At 44.9% G+C, this 22,812-nt stretch overlaps 6 protein-coding genes across 11 annotated transcripts; 2 read left to right on the forward strand and 4 right to left on the reverse strand.

Annotated features, from left to right (window-relative positions):
* Nucleotides 1-560: 560 nt before the first annotated feature.
* On the reverse strand, nucleotides 561-1,217 carry LOC6731137 (vitelline membrane protein Vm26Aa). The gene has a single exon (XM_002078259.4). The coding sequence runs from the start codon at nucleotides 1,121-1,123 to the stop codon at nucleotides 698-700; it is 426 nt and encodes a 141-aa protein (XP_002078295.1). The 5' UTR covers nucleotides 1,124-1,217; the 3' UTR covers nucleotides 561-697.
* A 2,930-nt stretch (nucleotides 1,218-4,147) lies between these two features.
* Nucleotides 4,148-5,399, reverse strand: LOC6731138 (vegetative cell wall protein gp1). The gene has a single exon (XM_002078260.4). The coding sequence runs from the start codon at nucleotides 5,329-5,331 to the stop codon at nucleotides 4,201-4,203; it is 1,131 nt and encodes a 376-aa protein (XP_002078296.1). The 5' UTR covers nucleotides 5,332-5,399; the 3' UTR covers nucleotides 4,148-4,200.
* Nucleotides 5,400-6,404: 1,005 nt separating this feature from the next.
* LOC6731139 (trithorax group protein osa) lies at nucleotides 6,405-8,824 on the reverse strand. 2 transcript variants are annotated; one of them, XM_016178924.3, is made up of 2 exons: nucleotides 8,680-8,824; nucleotides 6,405-8,622 (listed from the first exon to the last, which is right to left on the reverse strand). In XM_016178924.3, the coding sequence occupies exon 2, from the start codon at nucleotides 8,557-8,559 to the stop codon at nucleotides 6,604-6,606; it is 1,956 nt and encodes a 651-aa protein (XP_016023689.1). In that variant the 5' UTR covers nucleotides 8,560-8,622; nucleotides 8,680-8,824; the 3' UTR covers nucleotides 6,405-6,603. The 2 variants fall into 2 exon arrangements, with proteins under 2 accessions (XP_016023689.1, XP_016023691.1); XM_016178926.3 differs by having other exon boundaries at nucleotides 6,405-8,625.
* Nucleotides 8,825-9,589: 765 nt separating this feature from the next.
* Nucleotides 9,590-10,831, forward strand: LOC6731140 (mitochondrial uncoupling protein 4C). Its single transcript, XM_002078262.4, has one exon. It carries the CDS (start codon nucleotides 9,728-9,730, stop codon nucleotides 10,733-10,735), a length of 1,008 nt encoding a protein of 335 aa, XP_002078298.1. The 5' UTR covers nucleotides 9,590-9,727; the 3' UTR covers nucleotides 10,736-10,831.
* Nucleotides 10,832-10,873: 42 nt separating this feature from the next.
* LOC6731141 (mitochondrial uncoupling protein 4) lies at nucleotides 10,874-12,155 on the forward strand. The gene is made up of 2 exons (XM_002078263.4): nucleotides 10,874-11,604; nucleotides 11,750-12,155. Exons 1-2 carry the CDS (start codon nucleotides 10,947-10,949, stop codon nucleotides 12,103-12,105), a joined length of 1,014 nt encoding a protein of 337 aa, XP_002078299.2. The 5' UTR covers nucleotides 10,874-10,946; the 3' UTR covers nucleotides 12,106-12,155.
* Nucleotides 12,156-13,221: 1,066 nt separating this feature from the next.
* On the reverse strand, nucleotides 13,222-22,333 carry LOC6731142 (profilin). Of its 5 annotated transcripts, none has more exons than XM_016178920.3 (4): nucleotides 22,117-22,333; nucleotides 20,599-20,891; nucleotides 17,804-17,975; nucleotides 13,222-14,777 (listed from the first exon to the last, which is right to left on the reverse strand). In XM_016178920.3, exons 2-4 carry the CDS (start codon nucleotides 20,707-20,709, stop codon nucleotides 14,680-14,682), a joined length of 381 nt encoding a protein of 126 aa, XP_016023692.1. In that variant the 5' UTR covers nucleotides 20,710-20,891; nucleotides 22,117-22,333; the 3' UTR covers nucleotides 13,222-14,679. The 5 variants fall into 5 exon arrangements, with proteins under 5 accessions (XP_016023692.1, XP_044778668.1, XP_044778667.1 ...); XM_044922733.1 differs by lacking the exon at nucleotides 22,117-22,333 and adding an exon at nucleotides 22,060-22,077; XM_044922732.1 differs by lacking the exon at nucleotides 22,117-22,333 and adding an exon at nucleotides 22,013-22,030.
* Nucleotides 22,334-22,812: the final 479 nt, after the last annotated feature.

Raw genomic sequence — 22,812 nt, forward strand, 5'->3', positions numbered from 1 at the left:
ATCAACGTACATTTCCTTTTTATATGAATTTGATAGCTAGCGATTTTAAAATGGTTATATTGAAGAAATTAATTTGAGTACAGGTTAATATTTTGAGTACTTGGATAATAAAAATATTGTGTTTGCTTCAATGATTTTTAAAACAACCCACATACATCACCATTTTTAATCTCTTTACACACAAAAAGCTGTACCATTAAGATTAAGGTTTATTAGTATATAATATTTATCAGTAATTTAGTAATATAATAAAAAGAAAGTGAAAAAAATATATTTAAATGCTTCATTTCTGTGGATGTCTAAAGAAATAGTTATTCATCGGTCCTTTAATATATAAAGTTATAGTTATATCATAAAGAACAATCCTTCTCAAAAAATATCCTGGTAGAATAAAATAGTGAAAACGAAGAGGTGTTTTCTTGTTGCCAAAATCAGTAACTGGATCGTTATTATGATTATCTTAGTCTTGATCTGTGGTACCAGAATGGTATCCCATATCCCAAGAAGTTTTGGGTTGCTAGAAACTAGTTAGTTATACCCTTAGTAAGAACAATTCATGATTTAGCTTTTTTTTAGTGATTTAATTGCAGTACATATTTTTGGGTATATTTTTTGTCAAATCCATCAAAGCTTATGTTTCTCGGCAGTCGGTTCGTGGTCCTTGGGCGATGATCGCAGTCGCAGTCGGAGCAGGTGCTCAGTACTGGTAGCCATAGGTCTGGGGCACGTAGGCGCTGTACAGCTGCTGCTGGTGCTGGGGCACGCCGTAGTTGGGGGCAACGTAGGTGGCCACCGGGGAGGAGTAGGCGCCGGCGGATCCGTAGCTGGGAGCGGGAGCGCTGCATGGCACGGGGGCAAGGTTGGGCTGGCAGCTGAACAGGTAGTTCTTGGGGCAGGGAGGAGCTGGGATGCTGGAGCCGCCATAGCCGCCGGAGCTGCCGCCGTAGGCAGACTTGCGGAGACGGGTCAGGTCACCGAATCCCTGTCCGGTCACTCCCTCCAGCTCTCCGTCCTGGGTGGTCACCGAGGAGCCAGTGGAGCCGGTGGCCGAAGCCACGTTGGTGGGCGAAGCCAGAGCGGCGGCGGCGAAAGCGACCAGAGCGATGCACACGAAGGATTTCATCTTGATTGTTGGTGGTTGAAGATTGAGCTGGAGGCGGATGGGAGCTGGTTGGGCTGCTGGTAGTTACCAAAGGTGACTGATGCCAATCCCATTCAATTGGCCATCTTTTATAGGTGTCCAATCTGCCTAGTTAGCACTACGTTCAGAACTTAATGGCTAGGTCTACTCTTCGTTTTTGCCTTGATTACTTTTCTGCTCCATCAGCCCAATGGACAAATGTATACCGCTGACTTTAGTAGCTCCACATCGACAGCTTTTTGGGGTCATCAGCGGGCAGAGGAACGTTTAGGTTGGCGATTTGTGGTTGGTATCTAGTGCGTTGCACTTTCAAAGTGGTGGGAGTGAGAAAAGAGCACGCCCCCCTTTCGAAGAAAGAATATTAAGAAATGGAATTCCAGACTTGGGACTTTTGTAATTAATGATGTGACCCGTGGCACAAAATACTGTATGTTCAAGTTACTAATTGTAATCCTCTAAGTATAAACAATAAATTGTCTAAACATGTTCTTTATACATTACATTTTTCTTATATATTATAATATGTGTCCATGACATAATTTCTACAACAAAATAAAACTATTTTTTTTGTATTCTAAGCTTAATATTGATTGCTGTTTGAAAACACGGAAATACATAAATAGTTTTGGAATAGTTAATTAATAGACATTTTAATATCAATGTATTAAGCGATCAAGGAATATTTCGCTTAATTTGCTTGCATTATTTTGTATTAATATGTACATTGCTTGTCGGATTTATTTATTATCATATTCTGTAGACACCTGTCTGATTTTATGCTTAAGCTTCAACAAAGTAGACATTCGAGCTGTTTAAGAATCATATATCATTTAAGTACATTGATTTTAAATGATAAAGATAAAAAGCCAACGAAAATGATGATATAGTTATTTTATAGCAAATCGGATCCAACTATCGCATTCATAAACAAAATCCTTAGATAACTCATATATATTAATTAATAAAATTCTGATAGACTATCAATGCATTTTATAGTAAAAACTACCATTTGACTACAATCCGAATGCCACCATCTGCAACATAATCTGCAAACACAAAGTATTTGATAATAATTCTAAGAACTCGAGTCTCCGTCATAAACTCATATTGCGGGGACCTAAAATGATTACAATAGTACGTACGTCATATGTGAGTGCTGTGCAACAATCTTGTGGCAGAGCTAGCGCTAATTAATTAGCTGTATTTCTCGCTCACTCAACGGCTATTAAAAATTATGTAAGGCGGCACGCGATGATCGCCGGCGGAGGAGGAATGCGTGCCACATGCAAAGTGAGGAAGTAACCGCATCGGCTGGCTACGACCAGTGATGACCACATGGGCGTGGACTGACTCACTGGACCTCGAGATGGGCGCATGTAGCGGCCACTTTCACTTGGTCATGGTCATGGCCACGCTGGCTTGGCTTTGCGGATGGGATGGCTCCAATCACTGGGTGATTATCACATTTCAGGCCGCCTGGTTCCCGCATAGGAGAGGAAGTCTGGGCGCATTGTTTGCAATTTGCCATGGCATTTGAATCCGAAATCGAAAACTGAGGAGGGGCCGTAGCGACCAACTGACTGATTTCAGCCTTTCAGCCAGCACAAATTGTTGCCGACGTCATCACGGAATCTTTGCGGTTCGCGGAGGGGGAGGAAATGTCCATAGGGGCAAGGGGAAGGGGCACGCGGATGAACTGCAAAGACCCACCATATTGTCCAACACATGGTGATAACTCCGATGGAAAGCAAAGAGATCGCAACTGTATAAACAGGCGGCGTCGAAACCCAAGAAGATGTGTATCTTGCAGATATTTTGAAAACCAATTGTTTGATAATTACGTTGCAATCTTTGTGTTTACAAAGGCACACAAATTTATATCTCATAGATACTGTGTATAAAACTGGCGCGTTTTTATTATTTCCAAGACATGTTTTTAAATTATTTTTTGGTGTAATATATAGCTTAATATTACAAAAATGTTAAATGTTCATATTTATATTTCTTTGCCTAGTACTTTGCTAAGATATACAGCAAATATTTGTGATAGCCTCGTTTTAACTTTTGGAATATCGAAATTAATTTTATATAGATCTTTATTATAAATCTATATTATAGACAACATACAAAAGTTCTAGAAAAATGTTAGTTAGCGCTATAAAAATTAGGCGAATTTTTATAAAGATGTCATGATTTTACAGGCAGAGTATTAAGATTTCGACGTAACGTAAAGTCCAATTTTTAATGCTCATAAATGACCCAATATTTTAGCGCGCTTGCATTATTGCTAAAAAAAATATGCGTCGATTTGGGCTACACTGAACAAAAAGTATTAGTTCGTTTATCTTGTTATCATTTATCAACATTGAATTTCTCCAAAAAGTATGCATCGCATTGGTAAAGAAAATAGTTTAAAATGTTTGTATGAAAATGGGCAAGTCGGTGATAAATAATTATTGGTTTGATATTTTATTTTAAAAACTTTTCATTATTCAAATTAAGCTGTATAGACTACATGTAACACTGCATTTTAACGTTATAATAAAAGTGCAAATGAGGTTAAACATAACATACAATATTAAGATATTATTTTTAGCTTAATTCCAACAATCCTATCAATAAGAAATATTCATCTCATTTTTTAGCCTAATGGTATAACGTTAATAGTAATGAATAAAAACCAAGCAAACAGATAAAGACAAATAAAAAAATTTTTATTTAATTGAATACACTGCAAAAGTGTTGAACAAGCGTGAGTCTGAAAATTATCGCTGATGCTAATAAAATAATAAATAATACAAAATTTATTGTCTTGCAAACTTAAAATCAATAAATATTTTACGCTGATTTTCAATTCTCTACATCATTTTACTTACCTCAGATCTTTTTATGGTTATTACTTGGTAAGCTGTATTTATCGAGAACTATATTACCAGATTGTATCAGCTTATAAGTTGTTAAGTTTTAAACAATCTTTCACCCAATGTAACAGAATAAAACCAGAAATCATTAGAAGACTTTTATTTACAGATTGGTCAAGCATCAGGTCGTTTAGAGAACTACAAAATATTCTGGGAGGCCAAGGCCAGGCGGTAGTTGTATTCCTCGAACAGTTCCGGAGCCACTCGATATGGCTGATCAATGAGCGAAAGGCGGATGGGCGTTTGGCACGAGGGCGTGGCATAGTTGGGAGCAGGAGGAGCCGCCGGTTGGTAGCAACTCTGCGATGGCGCCTCGTAAACGGGAGCAGGTGGTGGCGGTGGCGATGGTGCTGTTGGAGTGGCATATTTCTGGTCATCGTACTCCACCAGGGTGGACGACTTCGATGCCAGTGGAGCGGAGAGATAGATGATGGGCTGGTAAACGATCTGTGCCGGTGGTGCTCCAGCGTAACTTGGCTGTGCCGGCTTGCTGTAGCCGGATGCTGGTGGCTCATAGGTGGGAGCTGGTGGAGCGGGAGCACTGTAATCAGCAGCAGGTGCTTCGTATGCAGGAGCAACTGGTGCCGGAGCTTCGTAAACAGGAGCTGGTGGTGACGGAGCTTCGTAAGCAGGAGCAGGTGGTGCTGGAGCTTCGTAGGCTGGAGCAAGTGGTGCTGGAGCTTCGTAGGCAGGAGCTGCCGGCGCTACATAGCCCGCATCCCCATCGCCGGGTCCATTGTACTCAGGATCGGGTTTGGTGTACCCACTGTTGGGCAGGACGCCGTAACCATCACCGCCGTAGGAAGGACTCTGTGGTGCCGGTGCCACATAGTTGTTCTGACCACATCCGCCGCCACACTGGCCACATGGACTGGCTGTGGGAAATAGTTCGGGAAGTTTCTTGAAGAGTTTCATCTGCTTGAAAGGATCCAGATCCTGCAGCTGCAGGCCGTTGCAGCTGTTGGGCACAGCGGGCGCGGGGAGCAGTGGAGCTGTCGGATACAGCAGATTGTTATTGTTGTTGTTGCAGCAGTTGTTGTTGTTGCGGGGGAAGAGATCATCCCACCACTTGAGCAGCGAGCGGTTCGTGCGCTTCAGCGCCTCATTGGGGGTCACCAAAGGACCCGCATCCGCCATCAGGTAGTAGAGTGGCTCCCCCGGTGCCGCAATCCGGTTGGACCGCGCCACATCCTCGGCTGAAGTGGCCAGGACCGCGCCCAGCGCCAGCAGGGTCAGAGTCCACGATCTGTTTCTGGAGTGCATCATCATGTGGTGTTTGCGTTGGCAGCATTAACCTCGCGGTTCGAACTCTCAATTGCAACTACCAGAAGCAGTGGCTGCCAATCGCAGCGGACTGCTGGAGCTGCAAGCCACGGCGGATTAATGCCAGGTCAGCAGGTGTGGACACCTTTTGATGGGGTATAATAGTTGGCAAAGTATACAGTCGAGATTGGATAGTGTTGGGTTTTTTATAGCACCTTATAAAATATTTTAAAATATTGAAGTGAATGAATTATAATTAAACAGGTAACCAAATGTCCAATTTAGAACGGCTAGCTTTTTATCTTTGTATCTTACCTCTAATTCTTAAAATTATCTAAACAAAAGAAAGGGTATTTAAAACTAATTATAAGTGTTGTGTGTTATGAGGAAATTAAGACTGAACTTTGAGCTCAGCAAGTCCCATGTCTAACCCAATTTTTATTTTAGCCCCAATAGAGGTGGTGTTCCCAATTCATCGAAGATCCAAGACTCCCAATAGCCCCACTGGCAGGCCGATGACTCCACACTACTTGTATTTTCTTTATGGTTGTCTTGCTTTCCTTATTGTTTATTCAAATTGTTCCCTTACGTGCTCGAAATTATTAAACGGTAGCGAAACACCAGTCGACGAGGTTCCTGTTTGCTCCGTGGAGCGTGACTGCCTTGGCTTTAATCCGCATCAGGCTGGCCAATCGAAAGCAAAATGCACTTGGCTGAACGGAAGTTGGTCGGAAAAAACAAAGAGATACGTTCAGAAACACATAATAAATACAAAAATATATTGGTTGCCGTAAAATATACTTCCTAAAGTAATCATGGGCTTACTCATCGGTTGGTTATACTTAATACTGGTAATACTTAAGATACAACCAATAATAAATTCAAGTAGATATATGTATATATTTTGAAAAGTATTTATAGGTGTTTACGCATTCGTGTTCGAAAACATTAATTACAGCTCTAGCTAAAAATAGTACCGCGAAAATACATTTATCTGAATTTACATCTCTACAATTCTAATATTAGGTAAGATACATGTTGGAAACTTCCCAAAAGATACACGTTGGAAACAACTAAAATAAAAGATGAAACGATTTATTTTTTTTTATTTTTTTCATATTCAGCACGAAAAAAGTATTATCTATGGTATTTAAACTTTTGATATATCTGTTTTGATAAAGAATCCCAACTACACCTGCCCAGTAGTAAAGTACTATTATTTTGACAATATAAACACAACTTTATTCAGTTTGAGGGATCCATTCACATATCTTGGAGCTACAACAGCTGCAGGTATCTGTGCTTTTGGGGGCTACGTCCGCTGGAGCGCTGACGGTGTCGCTTCCGTTTCTCCGTTGGCTTGAGCAGTTCCGTCGCCTTGCTCACGATGGCCGGAACTCCGGATGTGTCAGCGGAATCATCTGGCTCGGAGGCTGGAAGCGGTGTGGTCATCGCCGGATCATCCTCCTTGTCAAAATCTTCAGCAGAGTCCTCAGCCTCATCACTCTCGTGGTCATCACCCACAATGCTATCTGGCTGTTCTGAGCTGGGTGGCGCCGGAGTGCTACTCGAGAAGTTCAACTTGCCCGATCTTTCCGATTGAACTTCTGTGGTAGGAGCAGCTTCTGTTGTCGAGGAGGGGGCAGCGTCTTGGTTGAATTTGAAGACGCGCTGGAAAAAGTTACCATTTTGCGTTGGAGCAGCGGGAGCTGGTGCTCCCAGAACTCTGTTGAAAGGATTGAAAGGATTGAGGGCTCCGAAGGGTCCGAATGGGTTCATTCCCATTCCAAGCTGCATGCCCATGCCAAAGGGGCCACCCACCTGGTGCTCCATGTCGTATCCCTGTCCTCCCATCTGGGGCGTCATGCCAAAAGGACTTCCCAGCTGTGCTCCCAGCCCAAATCCACCCCCAAAGGGACCTGGTGGTGGCGCTCTGGGAAGCCCAAAGTAGGGAGTGGGTGCTCGTTGAGCGTAGCAGGGCATGCTAATAATGACCGGTTGGAAGCTCGGACAGGTGGTACTATAGCTCACCCCGTTGTCCAGTGGACATTGGATTGTTGGTGCTGTGGGAGAACATCCATTGCCATATGTGTTGGCAGAGAGCGTCACATCTGCTTGGGAATAGGTTGGAGGTGGTGGCGGCAGAGTGGGTGGGGCAGGAGCCTCTGGGTATTGGCTGTTGTAGGGGCTGTAGCCAGGAGCCATTTGTCCCAACATGGGCTCATCCTGGTTGCCCACCGGTGCTTCCTGTGTGGGGCGTCTTTCGTCTCCCAAGCTGCTGTAGAATGCCTTCATAACCGGATCGTTTTCGGGATCCTGCGTCTGCGACAACGGCACCCACATCAACTGATCTTCTGGTCTCGGTTGATTCACTGGCCTACGGTACTGCTGTTGGAGCTCCTCTCGCCTAAAACCCACATCCGGCACTGTTAGCACCTCCTCGTCGAAAGTGAATCGATGTCTACCGTTTCCGGCTACTGGGTTCTCTTTTGGGCGACTTGGCGACCTCGCAAATGCTGCAGGATCATACGAAGCGGCCGTGGACGCTGGGCCTGGGCCAGCTGAAACTCCTTGTGGAGCTGCTGGCGGGCTGCCCACAATTGGGTGATGAAATTCTGGCACGCCAGCTGACTGCGCTGCAGGTGCAGTTGGAGGGGCTGCAATAGGGCCTCCGTAGAATCCGTACTGGGCGTGGGGCTGATGCTGCTGAGGATTAGGCTGCTGGTGGGGCTTCTCCTGATATGACGGCGGACCCGCTGGCTGGACTTGGTGAAATCGAGTGGGATCTTCTGTGACGGCCTGCTGGGGATATGACCCGCCCTCATAGGCGGGAAACACGGGAAAGTTGTGACCGAAATCATGATGTTCAGCGGGTTGAGGGTTAAACGGAGGCATATGCTCCATGGAGGGTTGATTCTCGATGGCGGGTTCTGTGGCCTTCGCTCCCTGACACATGTAGACTGGCTCCCCCTGGCCGCCTTGGTTTCTGACCTCCACACAACTTTGCTGGCTACTGTCGCCACCGAAGTTGGCTCCCCGGCACATATAATACGGCTCATCCTGCGGACTACTTGGCCTGATCTCCACGCAGATGGTAGTCATGGTGCGCTTGCTGCGCTGCAGTAGATCCCTCGAATCATGTCCGGATGCAGTTGCTCCTGGCATCACCGTTAGCCCAATGGCCAGGCATGCCCAAAGTAAGATCAGCTTCAAGGCCTGTGGTTGGATATCCATGTTCTTCTTCCGCTCACTAACTTCCGTTTGTCGATGGGCAGCGCTTTTATAGTCTTGAACTCTCTGCTGAGGATGAAGATCCATTAGAGGTGCCTTCCAACTTCCACAACCTCCACTTACCCAACTGAGTTCCCCGAAGCGGTCTTTTGTAATTTTCCTCTTTTGTCTGAATTGTGTTTCCTCTATTAACCGCGTTATTCTGGTAGATTGCACTGGTAATCGGAGTTTTATTCACTTGAAAATCGTATCACTGAATAAAAACCAATGCAGACACCAATTTTGAACGGACCTGGCCAAAAGGGGTTTGAAACGTAACCAAAATACACTTCCATTTGAAAAGTTGAAGGGAATTCAAGCCGAACCAGTGGATGTTGGTAAAAAGATAAGGATTATTTATATAAATATATATTCCAGGAAAACTATATATTTTAGGACGATACCTAAGAGGAAGCTACTTTATATCATGCTTTCTTTGTACTATGTTCATCTTGTATATCTTACTAATATGGTAATATTTTTATGGTAATAGAGCATCTGGATTCATACTTCAAAATTTTCAATCGCTTCGATTTCAGCTGATTCCTGCAAATTTCGACCAGCGTTTTCGTTTGGCATGGTGGACAGTTCAACAAACTCCTCAGGTTTCTTTCGATTTTAGAGTGATCAGCACTTTCGTAAAGTGTGCGGAACATATGACACACAAGTGTTTGCTGGTTGCCCGACATTAGCCAAATCGGTCAGTCGGTCAGCGAGTGTTAGATTGTCGGGAGTGATGGCCACTTCATAGTAACTGACCTGACCCACTTGTAAGACAACGCGGGAGTGGCCTCCAGTACCCCGGGATGACTAATAAAACCTTATGAATGTGGGGGTGTGTATTCCGTGGTCTTTGAACTAAGTCAGTTCTGTTTCATCATCCGACTGGTACTTTAATCAAGTGACCATACTTGAGTTTCAAGAACTCACATCCTGGGATATCCTTTCTTGCATATATATAGATGGATATTATATAAACTAAAGAGAAACTAGTCCAATCGCAGACACCTGTTGATATGTCGTCTATTTCATGCAATAGTAACACTTAAACTTCCTAAACACATTGCAAACAATTCCAAACAAACAATTCCAAACATACAATTCCACTTACCGACCAAATTACGAGTTTACAATGGACAAAGCTGAACGCGACTACTGGCATCTTCGATCCTTGGAAATCGAAGAGGAGCCGCGCTTTCCGCCAACAAACGTCGCTGATCCACTAACCGCACGCAATCTGTTCCAGCTCTACATCAACACCTTCATTGGGGCTAATCTGGCCGAGTCGTGCGTCTTCCCACTGGACGTGGCCAAGACCCGGATGCAGGTGGATGGCGAGCAGGCCAAGAAGACGGGCAGCGCGATGCCAACCTTCCGGGCAACTCTTAGCAACATGATCCGAGTGGAGGGCTTCAAGTCGCTCTACGCCGGCTTCTCGGCAATGGTGACCCGAAACTTTATCTTCAACTCGTTACGTGTTGTTCTCTACGACGTTTTCCGGCGCCCTTTTCTCTACCAGAACGAGCGGAACGAGGAAGTGCTCAAGGTCTACATGGCGCTGGGCTGCAGCTTCACGGCGGGCTGCATTGCCCAGGCACTGGCCAATCCCTTCGACATCGTCAAGGTGCGAATGCAGACGGAGGGACGCCGCCGCCAGCTGGGCTACGATGTGCGGGTGAACAGCATGGTGCAGGCCTTCGTGGACATCTACCGACGCGGCGGACTGCCCAGCATGTGGAAGGGCGTGGGGCCCAGCTGCATGCGAGCCTGCCTAATGACGACCGGCGATGTGGGCAGCTACGATGTCAGCAAGCGCACCTTCAAGCGCCTGCTGGACTTGGAGGAAGGCCTGCCACTGCGCTTCGTGTCCTCCATGTGCGCCGGACTAACGGCATCCGTGCTCAGTACGCCGGCGGACGTGATCAAGTCGCGGATGATGAACCAGCCGGTGGACGAGAACGGCAAGAATCTCTACTACAAGAACTCCATGGACTGTCTTAGGAAGCTGGTCAGAGAGGAGGGTGTCCTCACGTTGTACAAGGGCCTCATGCCCACATGGTTTCGCCTGGGACCGTTCTCAGTGCTCTTTTGGCTGTCCGTAGAGCAGCTGCGCCAGTGGGAAGGCCAGAGTGGATTTTAGGAGCAAACTATGAATCTTACTATCGCATTTTGTATGTCTTTTAACACGCAATAAAAGGTGCAAGTCAAACCACCTATTATACCTATTATAAATATAACTTTAATCCAAATCGTATCCTGTAATATGAACTGATTTTGTTGTCTTTAAATTTGCTTTATTTTATTTTTTATATTCCAATGCACACAACAAACACTCAAGATATTTCTCTTAAATGGGAAAAGGCGTTAATACAGTCTTTAGGCCAGCAGAATGGAACAATTCGGAGGAGAAGGAAAGACCCAAGTTGGAGTACTTGGTGACCAACAAGAAGACTCCGCCGGTGGAACTCTACCTCACGTCATTCGCCTCCGCCTGCAGTGCCGAGATCGTGGGCTATCCCTTCGACATGTGCAAGACCCGGATGCAGATCCAGGGCGAGATCGCGAGCAGGGTGGGTCAGAAGGTCAAGTATCGGGGACTGCTGGCCACTGCCATGGGCATCGTCAGGGAGGAGGGTCTGCTGAAGCTCTACGGTGGCATATCCGCCATGGTGTTCCGCCACTCGCTCTTCAGTGGCATCAAAATGCTGACCTACGACTATATGCGTGAGAAGATGATCGTGCCCGACGAGGACGGCAGGCCGCAGCTATCCTTCCTGGGATCCTGCATCAGTGGCGTCGTGGCCGGCGCAACTGCCAGCGTACTAACCAATCCCACGGAGCTGATTAAGATCCAGATGCAGATGGAGGGACAGCGGCGTCTAAGGGGCGAGCCTCCACGCATCCACAATGTGCTCCAGGCCCTGACTTCCATTTACCGAACGGGTGGTGTTGTGGGTCTGTGGAAGGGAACTGTTCCAAACACGTGGCGCTCGGCACTCGTGACCATAGGTGAGCCTTTGGGGATTACAAATAGTTCGAGAACGTTAGGAGGGAGAATCAGGTTCAGATATGGGGTAACGGGTATATGATAGTCGAGGCGATTGAGTAAGTTTAAAATGCTTTAAGCTCTTTTATTAATTATTTTCTTCTAAAGGGGACGTCAGCTGCTATGACTTTTGCAAACGGTTTCTCATTGCCGAGTTCGATCTGGTGGATAACCGAGAAGTCCAGTTCCTAGCCGCCATGACCGCCGGCGTAGCAGATGCCATTCTGAGCTTGCCGGCGGATGTGGTCAAGTCCCGGATCATGAATCAGCCAACCGATGAGCAGGGACGAGGCATTCATTACAAGGGCTCCCTGGATTGCTTAAGTAGGTTGGTTAGAGAGGAGGGCTTTTTGGCCATGTACAAGGGATTCATTCCATATTGGATGCGTGTCGGACCTGCCTCGGTGGTGTTCTGGATGACCTTCGAGCAGATTAGACGGTTTCGTGGCAGTGAAGGTTACTAGCAAAAGATGCAGTTTAAAATATAGCAGAGTAAAATATCATTAATATCCTGGAGGAAAGTTGGTGGGGAAGTTAGGGGGAACGAATTCCGTAGTAAATGAATAAACCCATTGGTATGCGGTGACCACATGGTTTATATGGGTAAGCTTTAATGGCATTTGACTCAAGTTTGAGTGATTGAATGGCGACCAATGCTACAATACCTGTTAGCCAGTAGACAACCAGTCAAAACAGCGCTCAGAAAACGGTGGAAACTGAAATTAGCATATTTAATTGAATGAGCCAACGTGGAAAACTACTCGCTGCCCGCGGCGAAAGATATTTGAATGCTCCGTTTGGAGATGAAAACAAGGCACACGCGCATCAAATTGCGGCGATGCGATGCGAGAGCCAAAGGCCATATAATAAATAATAATAATGTTTGATTAATTTTACGGCTGATAAAAGTGGTCGGGCACCCTCGCCACTCCAGCGTTTTCCGTGATTAATTTGAGTTTTCACCAGAAGTAGCGAAAACGAATATTTCGAGAGCGAAAGTGAGCATGTGTAGCCCAAATGTTGTCACTCATTCCTCGCCAGAAATTTCGGCAGCATTCAGATCAGACATTTGCTGGCATGGATGGATAATGTGGGTCAATGTCTTTTCGCTGGCAGCGGATGACAGGCGAGCAATAGTATGCAAAAACGACAATTACTGAGAGAAAGAAAAAGCAGCTGCGAAGTGGACGAGGCGATGAGAAAAATTAATAAATAAATATCTGTTTTTATTTATGAACATTTTTTTGGCGAAAAATAATTGCGCCGTTGCGTCAGCCATTTGAAACGATTGCCCGTCGACGAAAATAACCTGGCCAACCATCCAAACCATCCAATCGCACAGACCAAAAATGGCCAACGCAGCGCCGACTGCTGCTGTCTTCTAAAATAATTAAAAGAAACCATAAATGCACAGAGAATTGTTAATGCGACCATGAAATGACTTTGGGAACCGCGATAGGAGCGCGGTTCAACGATCCATTGATTTCCGATAGCCACGCCACCCAGTGCCCAGAACCCACAACTTAAGAAGACCCAAAACCAAACCAAAACCCAGATAGAAAGAACAATGCGCAAGGTGCTTACTTTTTGTGAGGAGCACACTCGGTTGTCTCACTCGCTTTTCATTTTAATAGTATTAAAGTATCGTATTTTATATGATTTATATCCATATATTTATGCATTCGGTTTTCATTTCAAGTTCTCCCTAGCTCGTATGAAAAATGTTTTCGGGGACTGTTGGCTGGGAATCGAGGGTATGGAGCTGGTCGGGAGACATGGTTTGGGGGTTCGATTGGATTGCTTTTGTGTGAGAGCGCGAAAGAAGACCTTAGATTTGAGTTTAGCTAAAACGTAGAAGCCATCAAATGATGGCCCACTCATTACGCTATCGTTAGGAAAATGCTGATAATGACAATAAATAGACCGGAGACCCGGGATCAGAATGAGTAATCCCAGTGCAGTCGATGGAAAATGGATAATGGCAAACATCGAACGGAGAGTGAGAGAGGCACCTACTTATAGACTGGCTGGCAATGGAAAACGGAATCTGAATATGAAACACCTACCATCCGATACTTCAGTTTTGGATATATCGTTCGGAGTTCTCCCCACTCGACATCATGTGTATAAAAATTCACGATTCTTCCATTTGGGCTTCGTCCCTCCACCACCACATATATAAAAATAGAGCATCGTGGATCTCCACCAAATAGTTTACGTATATAAATATATATGTAGAGAGATATTTATTTATACTGGTTGCTACTCTCCATCTCTGCCCTTCTCCTCTCCTCTCAGTTCCCTTCGCATCCCTTCCTTTCCGGTCAAATCGAAATCTTCTCTCACTCACTCTTTCTATATAAAACCTGCGTGTGGATTTATGTACGAGTATACATAAACTGTATCGGTTGTGTAAATATTGCTATACAAAAAATCGTTCCAAAAAATGCCTGCGTTGCTTTGCGTTGTTGTTCTCGACTGTTAATCTGTTAATTTTTCGATTTTTGGTTGGTTTGGTTGCATTTGCAGTTCTTTTCGCTTACAATTTAGGTTGCCGAATACATGTTCTTATCTTTTTTTTTGTTTTATTCTTTTTTTTATGATTTTTTTGTTTTGTAAATTTCGTTCAAAGCTGAGGACTGAATTCTTAATTATTGATTGGGGGCGTTTTATAGTTTTGTGTTTTCCTTTTATTTTTATCGTATAAACCAAAAAGTTTTAAATATAATAATGCAGAAATTTATAATTTTTTTGTAGTTGGGTAATTATTTGCGTTTTTTGACATTTTTTTTCTTTCAAGCATATGCATTTTTACTCGATCCATTTCCTCTGCTACACACAAAAAACCGCAAATTCTTTCTTGGCCGTTGGTTTTTCTTTTCCCATAAATTTAAATATTAATAATTACTTTTTATGTGTTATTAGTTCATTTACGGTTCGCTCTTATCAAATTTGTTGCTGCTGTTGTTGTAGTTGTAGTTGTTGGTGTGTGTGTGTGTTGTTGTGGTTGATGGGGGTGTTTGTGTTGATCTATTCTCCTAGTACCCGCAAGTAATCAGATAATCTCCAAGTTTCTCTACCACGGAAGCGGCCTGCTGGGGCTGAACGGGATCCTCGTAGATGGAAACGATCACGGCTGCAAGAGATGAAAAAACAAAGAAGATGGATTAGGAATTGGGCTATCAGTGAGATTTAAATAGATATTGCTGGGGAAATCCTACATGCACTCATATGGATATTCCTAGTAAGGGGAATATATACCTCTCCCATTTGCCTCCCTATATACCCTATATATCTACACTATACGTTGGTAAACATTTTCATCGCCATTGTCACATCAGACATTTATTACATTTCACAGCGGTCCGTCCGCTTGACAAAGCTCTCGAAAGCGAGGAGAAAGCCACCGTCAGCGGCGGAGAAATAAGAACTAACCGTTGCTTTACAACAGCAGTAGGCAGCAGCAGCATCTCCACCACGGGCAGCTGGAAATTATGAATAAAGCGATCAATAAAGAGCGCGCCAGTCCGCCGCAATCCCAGGTGAAAACTGGACGGACGACTGGACAACTCGAGAGCAAACGAGAACGGACCCGATTGACAGGTCTCGAGTTGAGTGGCTAGACTAATGCATTAATCAAATGAGCAGCCAACTCTGATGGACACCCAATTGTTTGTGTGTCGAGTTGGGACGCCAGCTCAGCAGCCGAATCGAATCATATCGCCCGGGGGTCAATAAACCTGGTTCGTACCCACGAGCCTTTCTAGCCGATGAGCCAGAAGAGCGGCACATTCGGAAACACCACCTCCGGTGACCTGTCGGCGGCTATCAACAGTTTGCGGGAGAGCCCACAAGTCAATAGTGAATTCAATAGGTGATAACACCAGTCTATTTACATGCCAATTATGACCATAACAAAACCCAACTTGTTAATAACGCTAGTTTCCCACAGCTTGTATGTTTTATATACATATGTATATATAAGATAATTTATATATATAGCGCCTAGCAGCTTTTAATGGTTCAAATTCCAATGAATTCCATTATTCATTTATTTGTGTTTTAGCAGATCAATGAATATGTATCTATGGTTTGAACAAATGTACTTTAAAGTTAGCTAAATCAATTCAACTTAGCTACCTGCTGAAACCATATTTTAAACAGCAGCAGTGGCGTATAAAATCTGAAATTGTTAGCTTTGCATTCTTCCCAGGCAAACAGTTTTTCGAGCATGACAAACAAAACAAGGTCTTATCGAGAGTTGTTTAGCTCAAAAGTGACTATTTGGTGACACATTTAAGGCGACTTACATAGGCAACGCTCCAGCAAATCTGGCTGGTGGGTCAGTCGGGTGGTAATTCGAGTAGGGCGCAAGGTGCAGCAGTGCACCAATGCAACAATGTGGCAGTGCGAACGAAGCACCCGATCAGCTGGAAGGCGCCTTTGGGACACGAGGCACAAGACAGCAGTTACTACCTTCATGGGCCGCCCGCTGACCAGGTCCAAAGCGGACCAGGGCAAGAGCCAAGGAGGAGCGGCGAGCTGACAGTAGACAGCATTTGCCATTTGTGGCCAATTTTTCTATTTTTACGCCACTGTCTCGGCGTTTGGCTGCACAGCACACACTCACACGCACCGTGCAACACATTTGCACTTGAAATGGATTATGGCAATAACCTTGAGCTTGTGGATGCAGCGGTGGGCGGCGGGTGGCGGCGGTGCTGGTGGGCTGGCCGCCTTGTCCGTGTTGACGTGAAAATGTGTGTGAGTGCGATTGTGTGTGTGTGAGTGTGCCAGTGCGCAACAGTTGCCGCAAAAACTGTACAAATATGGAAGCGCGGCTGGCGCGTCAGCAAACAAACTGGTCGTCGTCGTAGACGTAAACAGCAAAAACAAAAAACCAAATTGGCCGGGAGAGCGCGAATGGGGTTTTCAAACATTTGGCCATCTCGAGAGGCTGACAAAAAAAAACAATGAGGCATCACTGCTCGTTGACCCCGAAAATGGAGCAAGGCATCAACAGCAGCAGCGACCGTAAAATCGTAATGATAACTCTCATTTTCCTTGAATTCATCGCGCTAAATTTCACAGATTTGAAAGCTGAGAAAGATCCTAAGTAGGTTTTTCCAAACTCACTCAAAACCAACGGGCGAGAAATCGCTCGATAGAACTTTCGAATTCATTTTACGGCCTAACTTATCTATCTGCTTTTGGTGTGTGTTGGGCTTTGGATTAAATTCTTTTCACCAGCGATAAGTCACATAAGTCTGTGAGAACGAGTGGCATTAAACATTTTGTAGAATGTCTTTTCCCGCTTGCTTTGGCTCCGGTTATAAAAAGAAACATCTGATAATGGTTATCGGGGTGGGGCAGACAACGCATCGATAACAGCGGAACCACTTTGCAGAAATTTCCACGCTCAAACTAGAATTTTTAGTTTCCATAAAACTGGATGGCAAAACTTTACTACTTTCGGTTTGCATAAATTGCGTGCTTTTAATGTTTCTTTTTTTTTTACATACTTAAGCTAATTTTCTGCAGGCAACTGACGAAACCTTATAAAAAGTTAAACCACAATCAAACAAATATCAACCAACAAGCATCAAGTTTCTAAAATTAATATAAACTTTTAAAATCTAAAATCTTTTCTGCTCAAAATGGATTGGCCTATCTTCAGGAAATAAAACTTAAAACGGAAAACAGATTAGTAATTTCGAAACTGTGAGTAATCTGATCAAATTCGAGGAAACACATTCAGAACCAATGAATCACAATACATTTTTGGCATAATTAAACCTTTTTGAACGAATAGATTCGATAAGATTTAGATAAATAAAATGACGTACAACATCCAGGCAATTTTTCTAACCGAATGGAATGCATGACATGAAATTAAAATGAGTTCAAAACAAAAAATAATAAACAATTACTGAGCAATTGGATTAAACCTTCTGCATGTGATTGTGGTTTCGTTCCTAACGCAATAAACCAAGAATTTGATACATATTAAGATACATTTCTTAAAGAAAGATCTTGCAAGCTAACCAATTGCAAACATGTGTGCTAACTGAACAGCAGTAAAGCTTTCGAAAGTGATAAGCGGAAAACTTTCTGAGTAGGAGGATTACATGAGTAGACCTACTTATTTGAATGCTAACTCACCTTGTGTTGTCTTCATGCAGTGCACTCCGCTCCGGCCGAGCTTGGCGCGCACCACGCGGTCTGTGCCGGAAAGGTAAATGTACCGCTGGCCGGCGAGTGTCACGCCGTTGCTGGTGAGACCGTCCTGCTGGTCAAAGCCGCTGATCAGTTTGGAGAGCTCCTCTTTTGTCACCTGCAAGAGATGGTAAGAAAAGTTTGGAGTTAGTGGCCGCTGATTGTGGATAGTTGTTTTGTAGTAATAAGGTGGACTAGCGGTCATGTTGGTCTTTAGTTAACCATATGCATTAGAAATCAGTAAACTCATTGTATGAATCAGAAACCAGTCCCTAATAAATGCAACTATATTGAAAAGTTTAATCCAATCAGATTAAGCGAGAATTTCATCATATTGCGTTGATTCCAATCGTCATTTTGAAAAAGGCTCAACAATTCAAAGGACCCTAAGAGAGCAATAAAGCGAACATTTTGAACGGTGGTATGAAATATTGGTTGTGTTGGTTCCAAATTAATGGGTAGTAGCCTGCGGGGGAAGTTGCATGTTTTCGGGGCAAAAAGACATGCGAGACATGTGTGTAAAGTAAAACCTTCTGTTGAAATATCGCACTAATCAGCTGCAGACGACCCACGCAAACAAAGGCAAACCCACCACCACCACCACAATAAGCACCACCACCGCGAGCAAACCACCACCCATTTGAAAACAGTTGGCACCATCGACGACGACTGCCAACTCATTAGCAAATGTGGTCCACTCGATACCAGGGTGGAAACAGAGGGGTGTGGCACACGGAGGCTGCGGAGTTGGCTAAGGGATATGATACTGTGGGACTCGGGATGTGTGCCCGTCTTGATTTTTTGGATTTTAAAAACAAGTTTTGCACACTTGAGCGACTTGTCCGTTCAGAGAGACAGAGAGAACAAAAGAGATGGAGACAAAGAGGGAGAGAGAGAGTCGCACCAATGTCAATAGCCTTGGTAACAAGTTGGCAGCCCCATCCCCCAGGTAACAGCTGCTTTTGCCGGGGGGTGAGGTGGGAAATTAATTTGAAAATCTCGCACAACCGATAGTTACTCATTTGCGGCTGCCGAACGGTGACACATCCGAATGCCACTCGAATTGGGCATCGAGAAGTTTCCATTGAGCGCAACTCGCGTCGCGTGAGAGAAAGAAATGCGAAGAGGAGAGCAGAGCAGAAGAGCAGTAGAGTCGCGAAAAGCCGGTTTTGCGTAGACAGCTATGCCAAAAACGTTAATAACTAAGCGGAGCTCATTATGCGGCGATAGCGAAAATTCCACAAGTGCCAAAAAACGTATTCACCATCTCCTAAATTGGTAGTTTTTCAATGAATGAATATGGCACAAGATGGCACTCAGATTCTGTCACCCAAAGTCGGTTTTCTCAATGCAAAGCCATGTATATAAAAGTGTTTATCATAAACTTTAACTAGCAGCCCAAAAACACAACTCTCTCGCAAGGTCCAGCGCAGCTGATCAATCGGAAAAGGAAAAAGCTAAGTAGTATTCACAATGATTCATGCGAATCAAGATCGAAACTGGGTAACTTGGGTAATGCGAAGTTGGGAAAAACAACAAAGGCAGCTGCGAAGGCAGCGAGAGATAATAAAACGAAAGTGATGCGCGTGCAGAAATGGCAGGTAGATAAAAGAAAGAGTGTGATGGTGAGGTGACGTAGGCAGCGGATCGAATTTGGCCAAAATCGGTTCCTAATCTAATAAGCGGCGAGAAGAACTTCATTCGACGGACAAAGCACTAGGGAGTGGCTGCCCGCATCGAGTGGAATCTCGCTGGGAGAGCGAGCAGGATAAGAGCACATGGAGTCGGAGTTGGATTCGTATTTGTATTCGGATATGGAGTCGACAGGAAGTTGCACACGCACACACACACAGCCACACTCACAAAAGGGCGAAAACGTGGCGCGCATACGAGAAATACTCAGAGCATTCGCATTCGAAGGTAGCAGATTCAGATTCAGAATCGAAATCAGTAGCAGAAGCCGAAGCGGAGTCAACTCCACTCAATTCGATTCACTCTGCGCTGGTGACGCGGCATCGCATGCTCAAGATATTTTCTGTACTTCTGTTCTGTTCGTTTCATTTCGGTTCTGTTCTGTTCTGTTTGGTTCTGTATTTCGCTCCGATAAAGAGCATTTATTTTGGCCGTCGGCGCAGAGGAAGCGGTCCGTCTGTATTGAGTGCGATAAAGGCGAGCGATAGCGAAGGGGTGGGGCTGCTGCCAGGCGCCTGTGGGCTGCATTATCAGGAACCAGTGTTGCACAGCACCGCAGACATTCGAACCGGCTGCGCTGATATCAGATTTCCCGCACCCGCCGTTCCCCGCCTCTTCACCACACACTCATCGCCGCTTGCAAGTGCATTGTTGATTACCGCGAAGCGAAGCTGCACCTCCTGAGTCACCGATAAACAGAAATCCATCCGTATCGGCTAGGTCGCCCAATTGGTCTCCCTGCTCCGAGTGGGTTGCATGATCACGCACACTCCCTGAAAAGCGTAGGCGGGTAGGAGAGGTAGCGGGCCTGCGCAGGAGTGGCGCTGCAGGGGGTGAAACTGACAAGGGCGAGTGCGGGGGCCGCGTGAAGGGGTGGGAGTTGCTCTTTATCAAATGAAAGTTATCATGGCGGCCGCGAGAGGGAGACAGCGCGAGAGTCACACCCTTGAACTTGCGAAAATTCATTGTCAACTATCCGTTTTCCCGTCCGTATTCCATTCGATGGGTTTTCCCACCCGCTTTCCGTCCATTCCGTTCGTCGTACTCACCTCAAAGCCATTGGACTGCGCCCAAATGTTGCCGTCGTGGCCGGCGATGCACGCCTTGGTCACGCACTGCGAGGCCAGGAGTTGGTTGTCCACATAATCTTGCCAGCTCATGGTGCTTTGTTTGTCGTGGGTGCGGATTAAGTTGAACTGATATATATGGATCTGGATATGGATCGCTGTTGCTTTACCGCACGGCGAGTCGCACTTTCGTTTCGGGGGTCACACGAAATTGGCAGGGAGACAAAGAAAAACCGCAACACCGACGATTTTTTCTTGGGGTAACTTACTTCCAACTGCAACGAGAGGTGGAGAAAGAGAGAGAGATGGATTAACATTTATCAAATCGTATCGTATTTTATCATGCGGCAGTGGGTGTTGCATCCGCCCTTGACAAATTATTGGGTATCGGCGGTTTTGTGTTATGCACATATATGCATATATGTCTTGTAATTTTGATTGTAGTGCATTGCACAAAGCGCCGAATTTTCCGCCTCCTAAAAACTCACATATACACACACACACGCACGGGGGATGAGACCAAGAGCAAGACCAAGACCAAGGAGACCAAGACAGACAGAAACAGAAACCGTACGCCGCAGCTCCACACACACGTCCGACTCGCTGGGAATTTTCGAAGCGTTCGAGGCGGATTTCAAAAGTCGAATGAGCGCAAAGCAGAACCATAAACCGATTTTGAATTTGAGAAAACCCACTCGAGAGAGTGAGAGAAAGAGAGAGAGTGGCGAAAGAGTGCGCGCTGCAGGGGGCTGCTTGCCTTGCTTCTGCTCCAAAGTGCTCAATTCCAAGCCGTGAGTCACCCGTTCACTCACCCACTGCTACTGCTTTCGAGTGGGGCAGAGAGTGAGCGAGCGAGAGCCGTAGCCAGGGCGAGTGCAACGGTGCGGCTGGAGTGGGTGTGCGAGCGAGACGGTCGTACGAGGCTGGCCGTTATTAATCAGCCGGCTGCGGACAATGCAAATGAGCGAGTGAGAGCAGACGATGACTCAACGGCGGCTCTCCGAGTGAGTGTTATGAATCGCCACTTTGTTGGCCGGCACTGAGTAACTGTCATAAATTAAAAATAGCCTTTAATTTCAACGCCTATATGTTCGAATCCCATCTCACGTATCATAATGTGTTTCGCTGCACCGCACCCGCAATATGTGTGTTAGCATTGGCTGCTTGACAAATCGAATGGAATACCGAATACCGAATGCCGTATGCCGAATACCGACCGGCTGCTGCTGAACTTTTCCCACTTAATTTTTTGCACACTTATACACACAGGCATACACACACACCCGCAGACGGCGACGCACAGCCAACGCGGTTGGCCAAGTAGCCCGTACATGTGTGGGTTTTTCGCCATTTAAGGAGTGCACCCAGCACGAAAGTCGCTTTGTACGCAATTTACCCAAAGTGTTGGTCGGTTTTCGATTTTTGTCGAACCACCCCACGTACAGTAATCCTAGAGAAATCTCTTTCTAAACGGATTTCCAGGAAACCCACGGCACTCACACTGTTCACACGCTGCGGTAAAAAATCAGAGTGACCGTCGACAAGCGGTAGTGCTGGAACACAAGTCGCTCTTCGTTCGAAACAATCGATGTGTGCAGAAATTCGATCACGATATTCTTCGAAGTCGATTGTATTCGCTGTTTGCCTTCCTAAGTCCCGGTTAGACCAGCGCAAGGAAAAGTTTAAATTTACTTCCACATTCGATGAGATTACTGGATTAAAACTTAAAACGATTCAAAAGAACACTGGCCGGTTCCAGTACCACGATTAAAAATAAAAGTTCGCTGAATACCCTCATATGTAAAACTCTATACTTTTATATTTGTGTGATATGATTCAAATAAGGTGGGTGTTCAAATAGTTTACTTTGAAAAAATTTGTATACTACAATTAAGGCTTCACAAAAAAAAAATTTAAATTATTTTGGAAAACAATAGTGCAATCAAATTTATGAACCAAATTTTAAATATTTATAATTTTGGAAAACTTTGATGGGCATAATATCGATAGCAAATAAAATAGCGAAGTCAGGAACCCGATCACTTGGTGTGTAGCCCTGAACTTCAGGTGGCACCTCCAATGTCACGTAAAAATGTGCAAAATAATAAAAATTGAATGCAAAATGTTGGCCTTATTTTATGCTTCGTTTTTATTTACAATCCATACTGCGAAACCGCAACGAAATCGCCGGATATC

Source organism: Drosophila simulans, chromosome 2L (assembly GCF_016746395.2).
Source record: "Drosophila simulans strain w501 chromosome 2L, Prin_Dsim_3.1, whole genome shotgun sequence".
In the NCBI taxonomy this organism is placed as follows: domain Eukaryota; kingdom Metazoa; phylum Arthropoda; class Insecta; order Diptera; family Drosophilidae; genus Drosophila; species Drosophila simulans.

Bases quoted from the DNA above. Each gene is read 5' to 3' on its own strand.
- LOC6731137 (XM_002078259.4), bottom strand. From the start codon at position 1,123: ATGAAATCCTTCGTGTGCATCGCTCTGGTCGCTTTCGCCGCCGCCGCT.
- LOC6731141 (XM_002078263.4), top strand. From the start codon at position 10,947: ATGGGAAAAGGCGTTAATACAGTCTTTAGGCCAGCAGAATGGAACAAT. The intron at 11,605-11,749 runs GTGAGCCTTTGG...TTTCTTCTAAAG, and splicing joins CTCGGCACTCGTGACCATAG to GGGACGTCAGCTGCTATGAC.
- LOC6731140 (XM_002078262.4), top strand. From the start codon at position 9,728: ATGGACAAAGCTGAACGCGACTACTGGCATCTTCGATCCTTGGAAATC.
- LOC6731138 (XM_002078260.4), bottom strand. From the start codon at position 5,331: ATGATGATGCACTCCAGAAACAGATCGTGGACTCTGACCCTGCTGGCG.
- LOC6731142 (XM_016178920.3), bottom strand. From the start codon at position 20,709: ATGAGCTGGCAAGATTATGTGGACAACCAACTCCTGGCCTCGCAGTGC. The intron at 17,976-20,598 runs GTGAGTACGACG...CATCTCTTGCAG, and splicing joins CGCAGTCCAATGGCTTTGAG to GTGACAAAAGAGGAGCTCTC. The intron at 14,778-17,803 runs GTGAGTTAGCAT...CATCTCTTGCAG, and splicing joins CTGCATGAAGACAACACAAG to CCGTGATCGTTTCCATCTAC.
- LOC6731139 (XM_016178924.3), bottom strand. From the start codon at position 8,559: ATGGATATCCAACCACAGGCCTTGAAGCTGATCTTACTTTGGGCATGC.